The sequence below is a fragment of the Copidosoma floridanum genome, unplaced genomic scaffold (assembly GCF_036245765.1).
Source record: "Copidosoma floridanum isolate Cflo_tuat_1 unplaced genomic scaffold, Cflo_Japanese_pri ptg000030l, whole genome shotgun sequence".
Classification (NCBI taxonomy): Eukaryota; Metazoa; Arthropoda; class Insecta; order Hymenoptera; family Encyrtidae; genus Copidosoma; species Copidosoma floridanum.
Window position 1 is genome coordinate 2,944,061 of NW_028321907.1, and position 20,861 is coordinate 2,964,921.

The 20,861-nt window shown below is 43.1% G+C and overlaps 2 protein-coding genes across 3 annotated transcripts in view; one reads left to right on the forward strand and one right to left on the reverse strand.

Annotated features, from left to right (window-relative positions):
- Positions 1-4,920: 4,920 nt before the first annotated feature.
- On the reverse strand, positions 4,921-8,517 carry LOC106638755 (uncharacterized). 2 transcript variants are annotated; one of them, XM_089596654.1, is made up of 6 exons: positions 8,052-8,517; positions 7,237-7,337; positions 6,679-7,167; positions 6,148-6,624; positions 5,960-6,079; positions 4,921-5,876 (listed from the first exon to the last, which is right to left on the reverse strand). In XM_089596654.1, the coding sequence occupies exons 1-6, from the start codon at positions 8,160-8,162 to the stop codon at positions 5,576-5,578; spliced, it is 1,599 nt and encodes a 532-aa protein (XP_089452780.1). In that variant the 5' UTR covers positions 8,163-8,517; the 3' UTR covers positions 4,921-5,575. The 2 variants fall into 2 exon arrangements, with proteins under 2 accessions (XP_089452780.1, XP_014207579.2); XM_014352093.2 differs by having other exon boundaries at positions 6,148-7,167.
- Positions 8,518-12,077: 3,560 nt separating this feature from the next.
- The window catches only part of Nrt (Neurotactin), a 57,696-nt gene continuing 48,912 nt past the window's right edge, over positions 12,078-20,861 (forward strand). The window contains exon 1 of the mRNA XM_014352130.2: positions 12,078-12,343. The gene's annotated coding sequence lies outside the window, so the exon portion shown is untranslated. The remainder of the gene's footprint in view (positions 12,344-20,861) is intronic.

The window sequence follows — 20,861 nt, forward strand, 5'->3', positions numbered from 1 at the left end:
AATTAACCACTACGCAATTTTCCCAAAGTTTGGCCCAAAAGTTGTATACATCGAAGCACACAAAATAGTCATCATTTTTTCAGAATTTTCCGTAATTTGCTTATAATACACAGCCCCGAGCGCTATCGTATCGACACGCCGACGGGCATTGTTGTAACTATTAGGTGTACGAAGGCGTCTTGTTCCAAATAAAGTATAATTACGTTTTGCTTCGGGCTATATACTATTTCTTTTTATGAATCAAAAGCGTCGATTGGCATATTATCTTGGACAAATCGAGTTGTCGAACAAATAAGATCATCCGTAACTCCACAAGGCCCCGAGGAGAGTTGGGAAAGGAGCGCCCGAGAAGGAGTTGAAGAGAAAAGCTCGTGAAAAGTGCATCGTGGAGCTCGAACGGATATTTTTTGTAAGGCATCAACGTCAACGTATTCGTATAGTCATCAGCAGCCGCAGCAGCGTCACTCCAAATATGCTTTCGAATCTTATTTTACAAATGTGTCCCGAAAATAGAAGCCGGTAATAGGTGGGGGAGGGGCGGAGCGCACCGGCAACCAATTTCCCCCTCAAAACATTGCAAAACGAACCACGATGATTTTACCCTGCACCAAAAATATTTTTAGCTCCGAAAACCTTGACGCCGCCGCCTCCTTCTTCTTCTTCTTTCCATATATACCCCATATTATACACCGTGAGATATGTACACATTATACCTATACACACTTATTGCCCTCCGTTGCGTTTAGCAGATAATATATAATTACTCATTTGAGGGGGGGAGGGAACCAAAAAAAGGTACCTCGACGTAGTTGTTGGCGCGTGCACTTTTGAGAGAGAAAGAGAGTGAAAAAAAAACCATTGTTTTATCATCGCAGCGGAGAGATAAGAATCGCCGCGATAAGCGCGTCCTTCCGCGGTTTCCGCCTCGAGAGGGACGACCGATCTCTTTGTTTTTCTTCCCATATTCACGCGTTTTCCGATACCCCATGAGGGGTATACAATAAAATGTACCTACATTCGGTACACTTGTGGCAACCGCATATCCGAGGGCTGATGTCAGTTTAATATGCGCGCCGTGCTCTGTCTCGCTCTCTGTACATGCACTTACAAAGCAATGCCGTTGCTTCGGGGCACATTTTATAAATGCCCGGCTCGTATGACACGCGGCATACTTGGGTCGTTACGCGTTGCGCTGCTGCAAGTGTCAGCTCTCTCCCTCTCTCTCTTTCACGATTCCGTTGCCGGTACATTATAGGTAAATATGTATACATATATATGTACACGCTTGAGTCAGGCTCTTTTCGAAAATAATAACACACGTAGGTAGTCGCGGTGGCGCGTTGCACTTTTCCTTTGTAACCACGTACCAGATAAATCGGTAATGATTATCGGTAAACCCCTTTTCGGGGCGCACCTATATATCAACGTTTCTCTTTTTCTCCACGGAAAATCAAACGAAACGTAAAAAAAAATCGGCAAGCCGGATTACTCACGTATCGTATAATATACGCGCCGGTGTGTCGTCGCTCGGAATTATGACGCTCCTTACGTGTGCGGCGCACGCCTCGGAGTTTAGTCTGTACACATATATACGTGGACGCGCACACGCGCGTATATGCACGAGCGCGGGTTTAAAAATACACGATGATTCTTTGCGCCGAGAGCTGCGTGAGGCCAGCACATCGGGCACGAGGAACGAAAGACCATAGAGCCGAAGAGGAATCCCCGGAGAATATAATGTATTTTATACGCCTCATCCGCGCCTATGCGTACATATTACATTGTACACGGAGCTTCCAAGTACATTAATTTATATACCAACTAACTGCCGTGATCGTTAAATTAAACTTCTCGGGCTTTCTTTTTTTTTTTTTTTTTTTTTTTTTTTCGATTACTTAGGGGTTGCGCGGCGCCGATTTCCATGCGCGCATCAGATACAGGTGTATTAAACCTATCGTGGCGGCGCTCGAGCAAATAACAACACAACAGGTGCACATGTATGCAAGCACAGGGGAAAAAAAAAGACGAACGAGTCTCAAGTTCAACGCTCACCAGTGCAAGCTTGGGGCGTTTCGATGAACCAACGCGCCGCTCTGATGGACGAATTCACTGGACACCACACAACTGCCGGATATCGATCGAATGATTATCGATGATGATGATGATGATGATGATATACACCACCCACGGCGTTATACAGGAGCACACGCGAGCGCGACACGGCACAAAAATAATCGCGAGAAAAGGCACAGTTGGTGCGGCGCATTAGGGGGATCGAGGGCCAAAAGAGAAAACCGCAGGAGAAGAAGAAGCGCGCGGAGAAGTGCCGTACGGATGGAGGAGGCGGAGACGAAGCGCGCGACGGATACGGCGCGCTACTCTTTAAAAATAGAGGTGGTCGTAACACGCGCTCTCTCGCATACTTGTAGATATATATATATATATATATGTATATATATTTCTCGCGAGAGTGTCGTTCCCGACGTCTTCTTGCAGGGACCCATACCGATCATGGGTTGCACCGTATATATTTATAAATAGGTGTAACGGGAATCGCACACTTTCCTTATCTTTGATTATTTGTAATCACGAAATCTATACAATCTAGGTACACATAATACAATAGCACACATACCTCTCGTGTTGGCTATGTCAGCGGTGAGGAGCGACTGTCTGAGCGAAGCAGCAAATTACGCGCGTATGGAGTAGAGTCACCGAAAAAGAAATAAAACTCAGCGGTGCAGCTCTCGTTGGTATTATATATATATATATATATATCTTATATATACACACACGCGTATAACAATAGTATATTGGTACCGCGCGCTTTTTGCTTTTACTTTACGTATATACACAAAACGTATATTATAAATATATATACACGCGCTTGGTTGTACTCGGCGAGCGGTGTTTTAACAATGAGTTACAGAACTCGAGTGTTTAGACGCGCGCACTGCAGTTGGGATGTGCCATTGTAAAAGTCGAAAGCCTGTATTATAATGGGTGAATCATTACGAGCAAAACTCTTGCATTGCAGACAGAAGTGTTTGTCGGATCATACCTTGCACTGAAATAATAATCCATGTATACATTTGTACATACAAGGTCAATATAGTGAATCAGCCCCGCCTAGGGGTCTAACTTTCATTTCGACTTTCGGGGAATCGGAGTTTAAGTATCAACGCGATACGCGACTGACAAGGAGTATGACATATATATACACACACGGACTCCCTCTTCACCTCGAAAAGTGCAAGCGCGGCTGAGCTTTTGGTTTAAAAGGCCGGTTCATCTCTTCAAAAGCAACGTACCCTTTCCTCCGGTGCTTTTACTTACACGCGCGCTCTTATTATAAATCGGGGGATGAGCAGGAGGCACCAAAATTTATACCAAGGTAGGCAATTACGGCAATTACGAACAAACACTCGGGTACACGTATACATAATACACATGAGTACAGGAGAGTTTAAGCGTTTGCAATTACGAGCGCGAGTGCACATTAGCGGCATCCTCATTCGAGTAAAGTGAATTAATGAGCCAATGTCGAGCTTCTATATACGCACGTGCGCCGTGAGGTATATGATGCACTATAGTAATGCCCCTCGATCGTCGAAAGCAGCATAAGCCATGATTTGTACAAAAATGCGTTAGTCTTTTCGCACCGGGGGGCGATAAGTAAAATACACCGGCACGAAAAATTAAAAAAAAAAAAAAAAAAAAAAAAAAAGGCCTCGTAAAATTTACTGCACGTGCAGGTGGATAGATGGATAAAAACAAGAGGGCGCGCTTGCGAAAAGCTGGTCCGAAAGGCGCGACGCCTTGCTGTGTACTCGGCCAGCGGGCGCGCTATACGACAACGGGGGGAGGCTCCTCTCGATCGGGAATCGAAGCCGCGGTGGGGCGCTCGCGTCGGAAAAACCGGAAACCCCTCGGGAAACGCCTTATTTGGCAATCCCCGTGGCTAGGTGTATACATACCTACAATGTATACATGTGTGTATAGCGGAGTCGCCGGTGAACTTATAAAAGAAGCAGCTTCTTGTGCTCCCTCTGTTTTACATGCACCTCCATATATGCGTAAGCGCCAAGTGTGTGTCTCTCCCGGCACAAGGTCGGCCTCCCCCGCCTCCTCCTATTTTCGGTGCTTTTTCCATCCACCTACCCTTGAGCTTCGAAACTTATGCTGGAGTAGTTTTTTTTTTTTTTTTTTTTTGTCTTCTCTCCTTGGCTTCGTTTCGCATAAGTACATTACTTACCGCAAAAATTGACCACTGGCACATTATCGGTACTCTGTGCAGAATATTATTTGGGGTGTATTTATTTATAATTTATAACGAATCGAGAGGAGATTCGTTCGCGAGCGGCAACATATTATTATTATTATTACGTACAATGTTTGGAAACGCTGGAACGAGAGTTGCATGTGGAGAGATGAAGTTGCCAGAGCAAAAACTCGTCGTTTCGCGGATATCGCCAAGAGTGAGAGAGAGAATTACTTCGGGGAACAAAAGTAGCTTAGCGGCGATGGTACTGTCGTGGTACATGCGTACGTAATTATTTAATGGTAATCGAGAATCTTTGGTGCGGGTTTGCTTTGCTTTTGGATGATTATTTATACTGTCGTTGACACGTGATGGAGAAGATATGTCGATATAGCGCGCTCGTAGTGTTGGCGCTTTTTTCAATTTTATTATTTTTTTTTTTAAATCGCTTCCTTGTAAATATAGAAATTACTTTTTTTGTTAACCAGACTGGGTGACGATATTTATGTCATACGGATCATCATGAATTAACGACACTTTGGAGTAGACAAAACTTATTTATTTAATAATACTTTTATACTGTATAATGTGTCTAATTTACTTTTACAATTTTCGATAGAAAATTTTAAAAATCCTACTAGATCCTACTAGATTACATTTTCTCTATAAAACGATGATTAACAAAATAAATTAGTGATACTTGTTTTTTACGCGATGCAAGACACAATGCACGCGCGAGAGTGGCAATTAATTTTTTTTTAAATGTAAAAAAAAAATCGTCGTCGCATCGGTTTCGATTTATCGCCACATTGTGATCCGATCAATTGTGGAGTATTACAATTTCATTGCATAATAATAAAATATACAAACACTGTTTTCTTAGTGATTGAAATATTACGCGTTCAAGTGAATTTTAAGCAGTTTACGAAAAAATGGCATTTCCTTATCAGTCAATGTTCAATTAAAATTGAATCAACACCCGGCATCACGTCTCGATTGGGAAACGAAAATACTTTAAAACTCGATTGGACTTTTTTTCAAGCACCACCAGAATGCCAGTTCAACAAACCTTGCACCCGTTGCAATAAATAAGTTTTCAAAAACGCAATAATCAACAACAATAATAAGCCTAAAAATTTCAGAATGTAACCGCTAAAATATAAAAATAAAATCGGTGTAAAAAATTTTTCATTTCCGAGACTTTGTTAAAAAATTACCAACGCAAGCCCCCCCCATTCCGTTTGGGGCAGAAATCATGCAAAAATACTTTGACGATAAAAAAAGTACCATGAAAAGTCTTTACAAGAACAAAAATCAGTCCCCGGAGTCGTCCTTGTCGACAGGGCTCTGCGATTGGCTATTCTTGTCCTTACCATCGGCGAATTCGTTCAAGCCAACAAGCGAGTGCTTGGCTTTCAATTCAGTCTTTAAGTTTGCTCGCTGGGCAGTGGCGTCGTTTTCGCGGAACATTTGCTCGCCCATTACTCCACTCCCATTTCCAGTCTTAATATTTGAGTTGGCGTTATTCGCGGAATTCTTCGCGTGTAGCTCGTTCAAGTGTTTGGACAGCAATGACGAGGTAGCGAACTCCGCCTCGCATCCCGACACTTTGCACCTAATGATGATGACAAAAAAGAAGATCGTCATTAAGATAACAACTGGAAATGAAAGAAATTTATCTCTCTGACGTTATCTTACCGGTGAACTTCAGTGCTTTTTGCCGTCGAAGTAGGCTGTGGTTTGTTGTTGGTGTGGGTTTCTTGGTAATGCTTGCACAAAGCAGCGGCATTGCTCAATTGGGTGCCACAACGTTTACATCTGAAAAACCAGATACAAACCGTTTTTTTTTTTTTTTTTTTTTTTTTTTGTCGATTCAAAGAACTTACATGAAAAAGCTAATGGTCGTCGCTTTCTCGATCTTGTGTTTTTGAGTTTTAGTGGCATTAGCATTGTTAATTAAAAGATGACTGTCTTGGTGATGCCGGAAGCTCGTTCTGTTCTTGTACGTCTTACCACAGCCGTTAATCTCGCACCTTTTAGGCTCCTGCTTGGACCTCGATATTCTCTGCTTCTTCGGTGTGTACTCCTCGTCGTCGGAGCAATTGATCTTGGACTGGTTATCCTCCGTTTTCGGAGAATCCCTCTCAAAGCCATTCCTGAAAACCTTCTCCAAATTTCCCAGGTCTATCCTGTGCTCCTGACCCGTGGTTTTGGTCAGCGAGACGTCGCTACTTATAAAAATCGTACCACCGTCTTGGGAACTGTCTATCAGAATACTTTCGTTATTGCTTATCGGCGATCTAGCCTCGTACTTGGCCAGAAAGTTTTCCTTCGTGATTAGCAAGTCTTTGTTTTTAGGAAACCTCGAAGTAGTAGTAGTAGTAGTCGTAGTCGTTGTAGCAGAGCTGGGAGTGGACGTGGTGCCAGCTCTGCTGGTCACAGTCTCGTTTTTCGAATAATCGCCGCCGCTCAGCGCTGCCCTGAGTTTCGACTGTTCCTTGGGACTGCAATCCTCGTTCGGCTGAGCGACCTGCTTCGTACTCGCGATCCTGCCGTCTTCGTTGATAACGTATTCGTTGGTCATCACTGGCATCTTGCCGCAGTCGATGGCACCCAGTGGATCCTCCTCGTCTTCCTCCTCTTCCTTGAGCCTGTCGCAGATGTCGTCCTCCATGACGGTGTCCGTACCCTCGAAACATATGATTTCCGGCTCTGTCGGTATCCGCGGGAGTTGCCGGTGCGAGGACTCGATGTGCTCCTGGAGATTTTCGTTGGTCGCGTGCACAGAGCCGCAATTCGTATACGGACAAACGAAGACACTCGTGTCGTTGTTGTGCCATTCTTGGTAGTGCCACCACATCCGGCCCGGATCCGTCAATTCCTTTCCACAGCCCGGCTCGCTGCAACTGTTTCGGATACACTTTTCGTTATTTATTTATTTTTTTGTTTTCATCGACATATTTTCATTTACTCACACGAATTTGACTTTCAGGCTCTCCATGACCTCGTGGTTCTTGTACTCCTCCTGGTTGGTGAATATTTTGCCGCATCCTCGCTGATTGCATATGTAAATTTCCTGAAAAGGGAGGATCAATGTTACGAAAAAGTAGCATCAATTGCTCCTAAATATTGTTCCCGGCGCACAAAGATCCAATGAAAAAATAAAAACACGGCTAAAGCACGTAAGTACATTATTACCTGTGCATATAACACACAGTGCAAGGGGGCAAGCAGGGACCGAAGGGGAGGAAGAGGCGACACGGGCAGCTGCTCTCGGTATATACGTTACACACCAAGGGGTTAAAGACCTCGCACGCGCGCGCGCGAGTACAGCTTCAAGTTCAAGCGCCGGAAGCCTCGGCTAGGGATCGCGGCGTTCTCGTGCACCGAAAACCCACCCGGCGAGAGGTTCCAGCATCGCGTTCCGAATTACCCCACCACATATACTTTGGACGATCTATAGATCTATGCGTCCTCGTAAAGCTCCATTATAATATGACAACCATAGGTGTGCGGTAAAGGTATACGTGCACGCGTATAGGTGTAGTCTGTTTTGGATTAGAGGTCATTGAACTCACCGTGTGGCAGGACGCGGGGCATTGTACATGCATATATGTACACGTATACCTGTACATTGCACTGCTCGCACGAGCGTATCGCCCATATACGTATGAAAAAGAAAAAAAGGAGCAGAGAAAGAGACGGAGCGAATTTTAGGAAAGGTCGGGGACGGCGGATGCTGCGTGTCTATACCTAAGTAACAAAAACAACGTAGTGTGTCCTTGCTGACCTTTTTCGGGGCAATCTCCTCGATGGTGTGGTTCTTGGAGACGAACCTGATGACGCTGACCTCGGTGGGCCTGTCGGCACAGGTCTCCGAGGACTCGGTGCCCTGGCCCATCCTCGCCACAGCAGCGACAGTCTCAGCTCGTGGCTCCGATCTTTGCTGCTTCGGCCGCAGTTGTATCACGCTCCCTCGCCGACGTATCCTGACGACCTCCTCCACGCAAGAGATGTTACACTCTCCTCCGTTAAGTTTGTGTTGTTGTTGTTTTCTTTCACCTGACACCGGACTCACGCGCGCACTCCACCCGATGTATAATGTATCATGTATATGCACACCGTTACGCTGTCGTATACAGCTGACAATCAAGACACTCTGTCCAGGAAATGTGTGTGCAGGACTGACGCGCCGACAGGACGACTCAGTTTGTGCACGAGTTGTGTGTTTTACGACACATTGCACGAACGCCCGAACAAACGGCACCAACGTATACGCTCAGCGTATACAATGCTCGCCGGAATCTCCCCCGTGCATCTACTACCTACCGCTCTGTGCTGTACACTTGGGTAGATAGCGTGTTATGAACGCAAGAGCAGAGGCAGCAATAATAATATCTGCACCGAAGAAAAAGAGAGAGCCACTACGAGAGAGAGAGAGAGCGAGGGGGGTGCGTGAAAAGGGGACTCTCCTTTTTGGGTGCAGAGGGAAAGAGCGAGATAGCTCTGCGAACTCCGCGAGCAACTTGCTAATTTCGACTTAAAAAAAATACCCAAAACTGTGGAATCGTTAGCAACGTTTGCAACCGCTTTGTAAAAAACTGTCGGATCAAGCAGTTTTGCAAAAAAAAATAAATTTGATACCGTCGTGCGAGAGACATAAAAAGTATCTCATCCACCCTTTGTAGTGTGTCTATACTATCAAAATTGATATCGATCGTTTGCAATTTAATTGTCGTTTATGTTGAACAGTTGCAAATTGTCATATTTTTATGTATAGCAGGTAAAATAATTATTTTTGTCGAATGTGGAATGTGCGATTTTTTCTCAATACAATAATACATAATACGTATTGCTGCGCATGCGCCGTGTATACAGTTCCACTAGCGATGGGATATAGTTCCGGCCAGATTTGGGAATTCTCTAGGACCCAACCTCTCTGACGTGGGAAATCACTAGATCAAAAAAAAATTAGTACCAAAGGTGACGCGCGAGATTCAAATAAGGTCCAATAACACAAGCATCCATCACCTGATGACCCGGGGCGCTCACTGGCCACTCTTTTAAATAAATAATTATTAATAACACCAGCGCCTATCACCTTTTGACCCGGGGCGCTTACTGGCAACTCTGTTAAATAAATTATTATTAGTAAATAACACAAGCGCCTATCACCTGATGACCCGGGGCGCTTACTGGCCACTCTGTTAAATAAATAATTATTGATAACACAAGCACCTATCACCTTTTGACCCGGGGCGCTTACTGGAAACTCTGTTAAATAAATAATTATTAATAAATAACACAAGCGCCTATCACCGTATTACCTGGGGCGCTAATTGCAAATCTAGTAAATAAATAATTATTAATAAGTATGTCAAGCACCTTCTTCCTGAGGATCCAGGACACTTGTTTGCAACACTATTAAATGATAAAAAGTTGATCGATAACACATTAATTATATCACAATTTTGATTGCCTATCTAGTACGACAAAGATCTTTTTAATTGGCGCTCTTGTAATTACTTGATAATTTATTATTCAATAGTAGCTAGTAAGCGCCCCGGGTCAAAAGGTGATAGGCGCTTGTGTTATTATTAATTGATTATTTAACAGAGTGGCCAGTAAGCGCCCCGGGTATTTAGGTGATAAGCGCTTGTGTTATTAATAATTATTTATTTAAAAGAGTGGCTAGTAAGCGCCGTGGGTCATCAGGTGACAGGCGCTGGTGTTATTAATAATTATTTATTTAAAAGAGTGGCCAGTGAGCGCCCCGGGTCATCAGGTGATGGATGCTTGTGTTATTGGACCTTATTTGAATCTCGCGCGTCACCTTTGGTACTAATTTTTTTTTGATCTAGTGATTTCCCACGTCAGAGAGGTTGGGTCCTAGAGAATTCCCAAATCTGGCCGGAACTATATCCCATCGCTAGTGGAACTGTATACACGGCGCATGCGCAGCAATACGTATTATGTATTATTGTATTGAGAAAAAATCGCACATTCCACATTCGACAAAAATAATTATTTTACCTGCTATACATAAAAATATGACAATTTGCAACTGTTCAACATAAACGACAATTAAATTGCAAACGATCGATATCAATTTTGATAGTATAGACACACTACAAAGGGTGGATGAGATACTTTTTATGTCTCTCGCACGACGGTATCAAATTTATTTTTTTTTGCAAAACTGCTTGATCCGACAGTTTTTTACAAAGCGGTTGCAAACGTTGCTAACGATTCCACAGTTTTGGGTATTTTTTTTAAGTCAAAATTAGCAAGTTGCTCGCGGAGTTCGCAGAGCTGAGCGAGATGGATGCAAAAGCGCGCGTGCGGCCGTCGACGTCGTCGTGGCGCGCACTCCTCCTTCTCGCCCATGGACTCGCACAACATACACACGAGAGTTGCCTTGCCTCTGCGATTATAGCTGGACTTGGTTGAGGTCGGGGACACCGGTGTGGCGAGGTCGCCCCCTCTCGTTTGCGTGCACGATGATTATGTGTAGGTATATATGCACTTGCGGGCGGCGCGTGTGCGCAGCCAGGGGAGGGTCACAGTTTACGAAGGACATGCACTTTTTTCTTCCATGCGGAGCCAAATAATTCGTTATTTTTTTATATTTTTCGATTTATACACGCGTGATGTGCGATACAGGAGATATTAGGGCTGATGCTGGATTGGATTACTTCTTCTTCTTTGAAAAGTGGAAAGGAATACATAAGTTTCAATCTATCCTTTTTGCCAATAGCATTGTTTTTTTTTTTTAATCGTGAGAAGGACAATTGAGTCTTGGGTGACCAAGTATATTTAAAGCCAGGAGTTGGTAGTTTGACGTTGAAATTTACGCAACGGTGCGTTAATTTAAAGATGTTTTTTGTAGTTTTGTTCCATGTGATTTTTACGAGCACAGCAATTTAAATGATTTCTTAAGCTACATATAGTCAACTTTTACGCAAGTATAATCTATAAACTCGTCATTATATTTACTGAAAGTTGAACAAGAGTGTAACTATGAATTCATTCAAGTTTACATGAACGAGCCTATATACCTACATATGAATAGTAAGACAACAATGCAGAGCTTAATAGGACCTCAAACAGCTGAAAAAAAAAATTTTTTTTCTAAGTTTATTTCAAATCAACAATCGCGAAAGTTATTTCAGAGGTGTTCGCTTGAAAACGATGTTACGCACAAGTGGTTTCCCGTGATAATACCCTAAATTAATTACCTACTGCCCTTCGGTCGGTTTCGACTAAATCCGAGCTTTGCAAGTAATGCAGACGACGCTCGACAATGTAGAAAGTTAAAAAAATCTCCGGAGCTTTTGTGAATCCCCTACAGATGCCACCACATACCTGCGAAAAAAAAAACCCTAGATCTTTCAAAATTCCCCAGAGATGCTAACAAACTTACTCGCTACGCAAAATTAAATCTTGAAACAAAGGGAATATGATTTCACGTGATGATACAGTAATGAACGGTATAGTGTATACCACCACGGGATGAACAAAAAACACAACATATGTATTCAGTGTTTTAGATTTCGATAGAGAAGAAAAAAAATTGTGAATCGGAAAAACTCAACAAATGAATAAATAAATCAAAACAAAAATATCACATAAATAAAATATCAATTTTTAAATTTCAGTATTATCGCGCAGATGGCAGCAGTTGTCAAGGGAGGCGCAGCAGGTACCAATGTTATTCCTTTCTCTCCCCCACTTCACCTCCCCTTTTCTTGAGCAACGGCGGCGTCGGCCGGCGTAGGGTCGTTGAGCGCGCTAAACCTGTAAGCCGTTCTCTCTCTCCTCTTGCAGGATTCGCAGTCTGTTCATTCTGTGTTGTTCCGTTGCGTGCGCTGGCGAGATTCAAAATCGTCCGCCGGCCGTCGGTCAGTCGCGCTGTGTTTCTTTACTCTACGTGAAGTGTGCGTTTGCCGATCACCTTCTCACTCGTGTTGGGGTGAACAATTTTCTCAAAAATCTAACAAGTGCACGAGGCCAACAACATACATCAATTATTTTACCTTAACAACATCCAACAAGAGAAATCGAGTCTGATTTATACTGCTGGTAAGTAGATAGTTGAGTATACAATATACACATCCCGTGTACCCCCCCCTATAACGTCGTGCACGAGTATTTATTCGCGCTCGAATCAGTTAATTCAACGTACACCTACACGCCTCTTTGTCGAGTACACGACGCCGGTTGTTGTTCCTTCGTTCTACGTTATTCTTGCGCTGGTGTACAAGCGTATATAATATACACTTGGATGTACATTATCCAGCCATTCGTTTCCGCTTTTGCAATTGTTGCACCCCACATCACGCACCGCTCTCGTATCTCAGTGGTGTTTACAATTGCAATTGCGACGCGAACAAAACAAAAGAACCTTGCATGCAAAGTATATAATAGAGTCGCCGCTGCGCCGGCAGCAGTTTGTAACGTGCGAGGGGGATGTCTTGTACATATTATATACATCTGCACATAGGCACTCTGTTGCTCTCGCTCGTCCGCCGTGCAGTAAGTACAAAAGAATCGTTTAAAAAATGTTTTCGCTCGTCCCGACATACTTGTACTATTATCGAGCAGTAAAAATCCGTGCTGGAACGTATATAGTAGTTGGACGAAGGGTGGCCGCGTCTTGCCGTCGTGTACGACGTTCAGGTGAGACGGGACGGGATGGGTGTACATCCTATACAGGGGTTAAAGTAATATGGCAAAAGGAAGAAAGCGCGCCTTACAACGCTGCGAGTTTTACGTGTACCTAGAAGCCATATATAGGCCGCGCGCACAGGAGAGAAAGAACCGAAGGAAGCCCTTGAAGGAGCACGTAACGTATTTTTCGTTTTCCTCTCTCGCTCTCGCTCGCCAAGTACCTACACATGTATATACAAAGAGAGAGAACCGAAGACGCGCGCAGAGATGCTGCGATTCTCTTTCTCTTTCCTCGGCGTCTCGGGGCACAAAGGAGCAAAAAGGACCAAAGCATCTCTCCTCTCCCTCTCCCGCTTGTGTCTGTATACGTAGGCTTTTTAGTTCGTTTTTCGAAGGAACATCAGAGGGAGAGAGAAAAACAGAGGTATAGGATATGAACGCGCGCGCGTGCGCTAGGTGTAGTCTGTTTACGCAAATTTTTTCTTCTTGAATTTTATACCTATTTACATCAATTGCGTACGTAGACTTTTTCTGCTAGTGCACATCTTCCAGTTTTTTGGCTTAGGCTATTCTTTTGGGTTTAATTGCCTCTCGCACAAGCAGCACAGGATCTGTACCTGAGGATCCGAATGGATAAAATTCATCCAAGTACGCGGGTATACCGCAACGCGCAGATACACGAACGAACGGGAGAATCGGGAACCATAGAGAAAAAGAAAAAAACATGGTTAGGTAAAAGTATGGAAGGGTTGCTTCGCCGTTGCCGTGCGGTTCTTCGGTATAGACTGCCGTGTACCATGTGACGCGCGTGCCCGGATGTTATTTCGTCCTTCGACTCTTCTAATTGGACGATTTTTGGCGCTTTTATTGACGCAAATGATATTATGGTTGCCCATGCAGCTGTCGGGTACAAGAGTGACAATACACGTTTGTTGTTCACCAGTGCGGCAGAGCTGACAAAAACCTTGGGTTAGGCAAAAACCCATGCACGAAACAAAGCAATTACAGAAATGTACTCGGAAATGTAAACACAAACAAGTTAACAATATTGTACACAAAGCAAGTCAGCAGATGATTTCGGTCTGTAAATAAAACGCGTTTTTACTCGCTGAATAATTATATTTTACCGCTCGTCCTTGATAAACACAACTGTATGAGTCCTTTAACGAAAAATTTCATATTTTGATGAGTATAGATTAAAGTTTCAGACAATCGGTATTTACAATTTTTTTGTAACTTACTCCAACACTATTATCATGTTACTTTAAAAAATATAATATACAACAAACTGTAAAAGTATGCTAAGTAAACTATAGGTTGCGGTATTTTTCGAGGTATTTTTTACAAAAAAGTTTTTGTTTCAATTACCAATAAAGTTATCCACATACCTTGTCTATACTTTCTGATTCCATTCGCGATCAATAGCAGTGGTAACAACGTTGGTAGTACTTATTAGAAAGAAGTGCAAATTCTTACAACAGTAGGGTAAAAAAATCGAGATAAGTGGAGACATAACTTCTTGAGCATGCAACGGTTTCAGAAAAAGCTCTCGGTATTATTACGTGCTTGCTAAGTACGCTCCACTTTGACTCTTCCCCGCGAACGTAACTTTAAAATGTTATTATGATAAAATATCAATAAGACGAAATTCAAAGTGATAGTCTTTTTATATCCAAGTTCCCTAGCATATAAAAGTATAAAAATCGGTAGTAGTTGAAAATGATTGATGTTGGATAAAAAATTCAAACGATAATTCACATGACAATTTTTTTGAGAGAGAAAAAAGGACGAGGATAAATTAAACGAAAAGTAAATTACTTTTAAAGGACTACTCCATGAATCTTTCTTGCAACCACTACCGATCATATATTAATACGTTTCTCCCCAATTAACCACGCTCATACACACGTATAAGTATAAAATCAAGTTCCAAGAGACTAATTTACATGGGATCTTACTGTAGTAAACAGAGTAGGTGTCCCGATGCTCCTCTTGGCTCTTTCTCTCTCTCTCTTCGTCCAGTCCGTCTTAGTGTAAGTGCGGCAGACGTAAACCGATCGATCGGCGCGGAGACACGCTTTGAGAAACTTTCCTCTCCTCCACTTTCTTTTTTGCCTCTCTTTGCTATACGGGCGCGGCAATGCAATTTTTTTTTTTCCACCGGCAGGAGGGCACTGATATGCGTTTTTCCATTTAACGCGCCAGCTGCTGTCACTATAGGTACATACGTATAAATATAATGGCAGCGCCGTTATGTCGCCGAAAGAGCAGCAGGTCTCTTTCGAGTAGACGAGCGTGTAAGAAGCTCTCGAGAAGTCGCACGCGCGGCTCTTTTCAACCAAACGAAGGAGAACGCCGAGTGCGAGCCGTGCCGTGTCGAGGAAAGTCGAGGAAATTCTTTTTTTTTTTTTTTTTTTTTTTTTTCACAAAGCGCTGCTGCCGTACTACACTCTCTTACGCGTACAGAGGCACGTGATAATTTTTTCAAGGGGCACCCCTTTTTGCGCTGGTTAAGTTTCGCGACACTGCATAAATATCATGTATATTTAGTCGCGCGTTGTTTTTTGGAAAGCCGCGAGAACGCGTTAATTTAATTAAGCTCTTTCAAGGAACGCTCTGTTTCGGCGCGTGTGGGAGGAGAGAACGCTCAAGCTCTACTCGTCCCCCATTTTTTTTCGTGATATACATGGTGCATTTCACGAGTCTAAAATGCTCGTCCAAAGCAATTTTTGAGAAACTAAATAAAAAGAATGACGTCTCTCAAGTTAAAAAACAAAAGTGTGATTTTTTTCACGTTTTTTGGTACTTTCGCAGTTATTTTAATGGTATTGTGGGAGTTTTTAGTCGTTAAACACTCTGGGCGAGCACTCGAAACTTCAGACTCGTTGCATTGCGCAAAGAAAGAAGCTGGCCACCTACGTGCGCTTGAAATGATTTACATTTATTAAACGTGGCGTGGAAAAGATTTTTTTTTTTTTTTTTTTCCTTGTACCAATTTAGCGTACCATTTCCAGCTTTTAATTCCACGGTGAATCATTCCAAGGAACACTGTACACGCGCCCTCGAGAAAGAAAAAGAGCAGCTGTTGAGGGTAAAAAAAAAACCTCTGCTTCCTCTTCCTCCCTGAGCCAGAATAAACGATCACTTCTATACAGCGGGTTCGCGAAAAATTGCATCCTCCCGGGAGCACAAAAGATACCATCCATAGGTAGCAAAAGACCCGCGTCAATCTCCTTCACGTACCCCTTTCTTGCTCGCAATAAGGATAAGCGTATTTCGCGAAAAACTCCTGCCTTGGTAGGAAATAAAATCGGGGGAAAAGTAGAGGGAAAAAAAAAAAAAAAGGTGCGTGGGTGCGCATACCCCTTGTGCGACCGACTCCATCATGCAACAGAGTACATGATTCTCGAGGGCAGTAGGCACTATACCAGCACCCACCTACTGATCAAAATGTGTATATATACCCTACCATGTATAAAGAGAGTAGAGAAGCAAGAGAGCGCGAGCTAAATAAAGAGGGCCTCGACCCTCCTTCGTCTCGGCTCCCTCCTCCCCCGCGCCTTTTAAGCTCGTCTCCTCCTCCGCCCTGCGTGCGCGTCTGGCAGCGTGGTTTCCTTCCCCGGAGCACCAGAGTCGCACACACCTATATACTTATACCTATCATACGTACAAACGCGCCGAGGAAATGAAATGGATTCCGCACCGGAAGCTGCGGGACACTGCTTGCACACTCGCGCGTGGTGGTGTGCACTACTTACTCACTCGTCGAGGCCGCCGGTAGAGAAAAAGAGAGGAGGACGTAATGACGGACTATTAGCGTCGTTTTCCTTCTTGGGCATCGAGCGCGGCAGAAAATCACACTGAAAGAAAATTGGGTGTAGGATCTTACCAATTTTTTCTATATCAAGTGACCTCGATAACATTGAATGCTAACACTACGAAATTTGGAATATACCAGGTCGGAGAATTTCGAAGTGTTCTGTTTACAAATTGGAAGACTCGCCGTACGTATTTGGTAGCGTCAGATGTCGACGAATCGTTGGACGCAGAGAGCACGACGCTGGAAGCGTCAAACCTCGGAGTTGGTAAGCTGAGCTTCCCAACTTGGGAGAGTAAGAGCTCGACATTAGTTGAGGTCGCTCGGTCCCATTATCGAGCTATAAACTTCGGCATTGAGTGTAAAAAGTATGTAGGTAAACCGATTCAAATACATTGATGGGAGAGAGGAGTAATGTATAATATATACTTGGCATATTACGGTGTATTGGCGTAATGTGAATGAGGGGGTATATATGTTTTCTTGTTTAGTGTTTTGAGAATGAGTCTTAAAATTTGCATATATATAAGAACCTCACACCGAGAGACTTGAGTGCTCGCATGTGTGTGCTTTTATTTATCCAACAAGTATTTTAAACTTTGAGGGCTTCAGCTCAAGTAATGTCAAGCGCTCGTTTATGTGCGCTTTAATTAATTATATATATACATTTATTATAAATATGATTATAACCAAATAAATTATTATTATTAAGATTAAATCTTTATTATAAGGTCATTATTTGATATTGCAACAGTGTTAAATTTATTTTATGTTTGTTTATGTTTGCCACTCTTAAATTATCGAATACTTATTAAATAAATCAAAGCGCACACAAGCGAGCGCTCGATATTACTTGGGAGGAAGCTCTTGAATTTTTAAATACTTGTTAAATAAATAAAAGCGCACAAGTTTGGATTGATGTCAGTCGTATTTTGAAATTTTAAAAGTAAGAAATTTATTGAGCTCGGGTATTTCCAAGGTTGGAGATATCCTACATCCAAATTTCTTTCAGTGCAGTCGGGTCGCTGCGGTACACGTATACGTTAGAGCTTGAAAAGGTGATGGGCACCATTGTGCAAATAATATCGCGGTAAAAAAAAAAAAAAAAGGTTCACTCGGCTCTCCCCTTGTATTCTTTGACGTAGAATCGCCGATGTTTGCCGATTTCTTTTTTTTATTTCAGCTGTACTCGGTTGCGAGGCTTAGTCAGCGAGTTTTATTAATATTCGTAAACGCTCCCAGGAAAGTATGCTGTTCATATATGCGCGGCTGTATATATCACCAATTTATACTCGGGGGTATTTGCATTTCGCTTGCGCCAACTAATCGCGGAAACTCATCGACGTGTGGGCCTTTTGAATGAGGATGGACACGTTTCAATTTATTATTGATGAGTAATCTTATAACGAGCCTCTTTCTTTTTCACATCGGTGCTGTTGAAACGTGACTGTACTCGCTGTAATTTTTTTTTTGCTCGGCTATTTGTACATGGTAATATATGCCATCCAGTGTTTGTATTTACCCCTTTCCCACGTGAGCGAGTCATCGTTGTTACATATTTTGGCTCAATCAATAAAATCGATTTGACATAGTAATGTTGTCAATACAAACCGTTCTAGTAATTATTGTACATAACGCATTATCTGCGTAAGTCAAGCTGTACGTGAGCTCGTAGGATCGACAAAACCATCTCCGAGAGAAAGCAAAGGAAAGCTCACCCTCCCCCACTCTTGAAAAAAATCTCGGTAGTCCGATTCATCCACGCGCTCTCTGTGCCTTCGTACAGTCGTGTCCGTGATGCGTAAAGAGCAAAGTCAAAGCCGTGTGTATACGGGGCCCTTGGAACCTAAGTATGCCACGCTCGTACGCGTGGCACTTTATATACATGCAGCCGGCTGTCCATTATAATGCCGGGGGAACCCATCAAAAACTTAAATATAGGCACATTGTGATATGGGACGAGCGTAACAATCAAAAGAGGTATACATAGGCAAGGGAGTTAAAAGCCAAAGTGAAGAAGGGGGTTGGCCCGTTGATGTTGTTGTTTCGTTGGCGTACAAAAATATTCAGGCGCACACCTAGATATGTATGGAGGATCGTCGTTTAGCGGGCCAGCTGCATCTCGTTGTCCCCGAGGCGTGCGAGGAAAAACACGTGCTCCCCTCATCCTCCTCATCTTCTAGTGGTGCATCTGCCACGCGCCAACCATATACGGATAGTACTGTCGTACACCCCGTCTTTTTACTCTATACCGACTCACTCTTTGTAGGTACAGTATCTATTGTATGAGGCAACATCACCGTGTGGCAACCTATGATTTTCCACGGGTTTCCAGCTGCAAGTCTCTTCCGTATATCTTGAAATGTCAAGCGTCAATTTCTCTAAATTTGGGTCATTGGGGGGGACGCGTTTCTCCCTCCGTATATTTATTCATACGATCCTTGACAATTATCGAAGGTATGTAATACTCGAGTATCCGCAGGATCTCTAATCCCTTTGCACCTTTTTTTTTTTTTTTTACTCTTACAAGGTTCATTGAGTATCATTCGTGTGTGCGACTATACGTATACATTATACCAACCACATAAGGGCAGCGATGGGCTTCTTATTTTTTTCCTTCTATACTCGGTCTCGCTCGAATCTGTGAGTCAGAGAGCCGTTTAAAGCAGAGCGCCGAAAAGGACTTGAGTGTAATGATCATCTCCGATCTTGAATGGCGAGAGCCAATTACTTGATTAGTCCCCCCCCTCTCTCTCTCTCTCTCTACTCTTGATTATATTCTCACGTGATGTTCGCTCATGACGATGTGCCTTTTCTCTTGTTACCCACACACAGTACCTATTAGTAGGTATGGCACACACAGTCCGATCCCGAAGCCCGAATTCAATGGGTGTCCGTGTGCGCGGAATTGCTCGCGCTCGGCTGCCAACAACGTCATTCTTTCGAGTTTCCTTTTGACACTTGGCTCAATACCGTTATACGTATAGTATACACGTGACATACGTGCCACGTCCGTGGTTATTGCCTGTGAAAATGAGAGACGTCGCGTCTATATATATATAATATGGTCGTATCGGTGCGACTACAGTGGTACGTATACGCGCGTGGGTGGTGCATTTGGTCTACTATAGTAAAGCATCCTATACCGACGCGTCTCCCCTCGTCGCGTGGATTTAATGAATTTTCGCTCGCTCGCTCGTTTGTCAGCCGTTGAGTTATACGCGATGGTACGCGGTGCTGAAAAATTGTTTTTTGATCCATGGGCTCTCCATACATACGTATAGTGATTGCTCCTGATCAATTTGTCTGTCGTGATTTGCGTTTCACTTTTTTTTTTTGTTTTTCCATTAAATTTTCCTTTTAACTCGATTGATTTTTTTTATTTTATTTTACTTTTTCCTTGAAATACAGTGAGCCATTATTGCTTGGAATGCGAGTTGTCGCAAACGACGAGCCGAGAAAACGTAAACTTTCAAACTGAAAATACAATGTATATTCATGCACGACTTTTTTTTTTTTTTATTCTTTCAACTCAGATTTCCAGTGTACAGTTTACAATGATCCTCGAGTCGTACGTGACCGATAAACTTGTAGTAAATCCAGAGCTAGCACAAAACTCCCGGAGCAGAACAGCGAGACCCTTTGTTCTCGGTATCATCGCCGACACAATCGACCCGTGTCCAGGCAATTGAAAACCCATAAATTTTCCTCTCCGTGACTCACGACGAAAAAAAAAAAAAAAAAAAACACAGCACAACACAATACCTCGAAATTAGAAACAATAATCCCGAAAATCACCCTTCGACGAGAGATGCACGTTTAGTCACACGCCCGGTGCAGTGTGCGCACATATTGTACAAAGAGCGAGAGTGAACCGTTTAAAAATAAATTAATCTCAATATAATACAATCCCTGCTCCCCGCGCGTACCCGTCTTTCATTATCTCGCCGTCACGCGCGCGTATCAAAAAAAAAAAAAAAAAAAAAAAAAAAACGAGTACTCCTGTATATACGCGCGCGAGAGAGGAGCGGAGAAGCCAAGATCCACCAGGTCATGCCCAAAGAACGTACAGGCGACGAGATAAATATCGTCAAAGATCCAGCGCGCGTCCAT

What these genes read in the sequence shown, in the direction of transcription:
- LOC106638755 (XM_014352093.2), bottom strand. Translation starts at nt 8,162, where the DNA reads ATGGGCCAGGGCACCGAGTCCTCGGAGACCTGTGCCGACAGGCCCACC. An exon ending in AGCCTGAAAGTCAAATTCGT is followed by an intron (nt 7,168 to 7,236) that starts GTGAGTAAATGA and finishes TATCCGAAACAG; the next exon opens with TTGCAGCGAGCCGGGCTGTG. An exon ending in ACGACCATTAGCTTTTTCAT is followed by an intron (nt 6,080 to 6,147) that starts GTAAGTTCTTTG and finishes CTGGTTTTTCAG; the next exon opens with ATGTAAACGTTGTGGCACCC.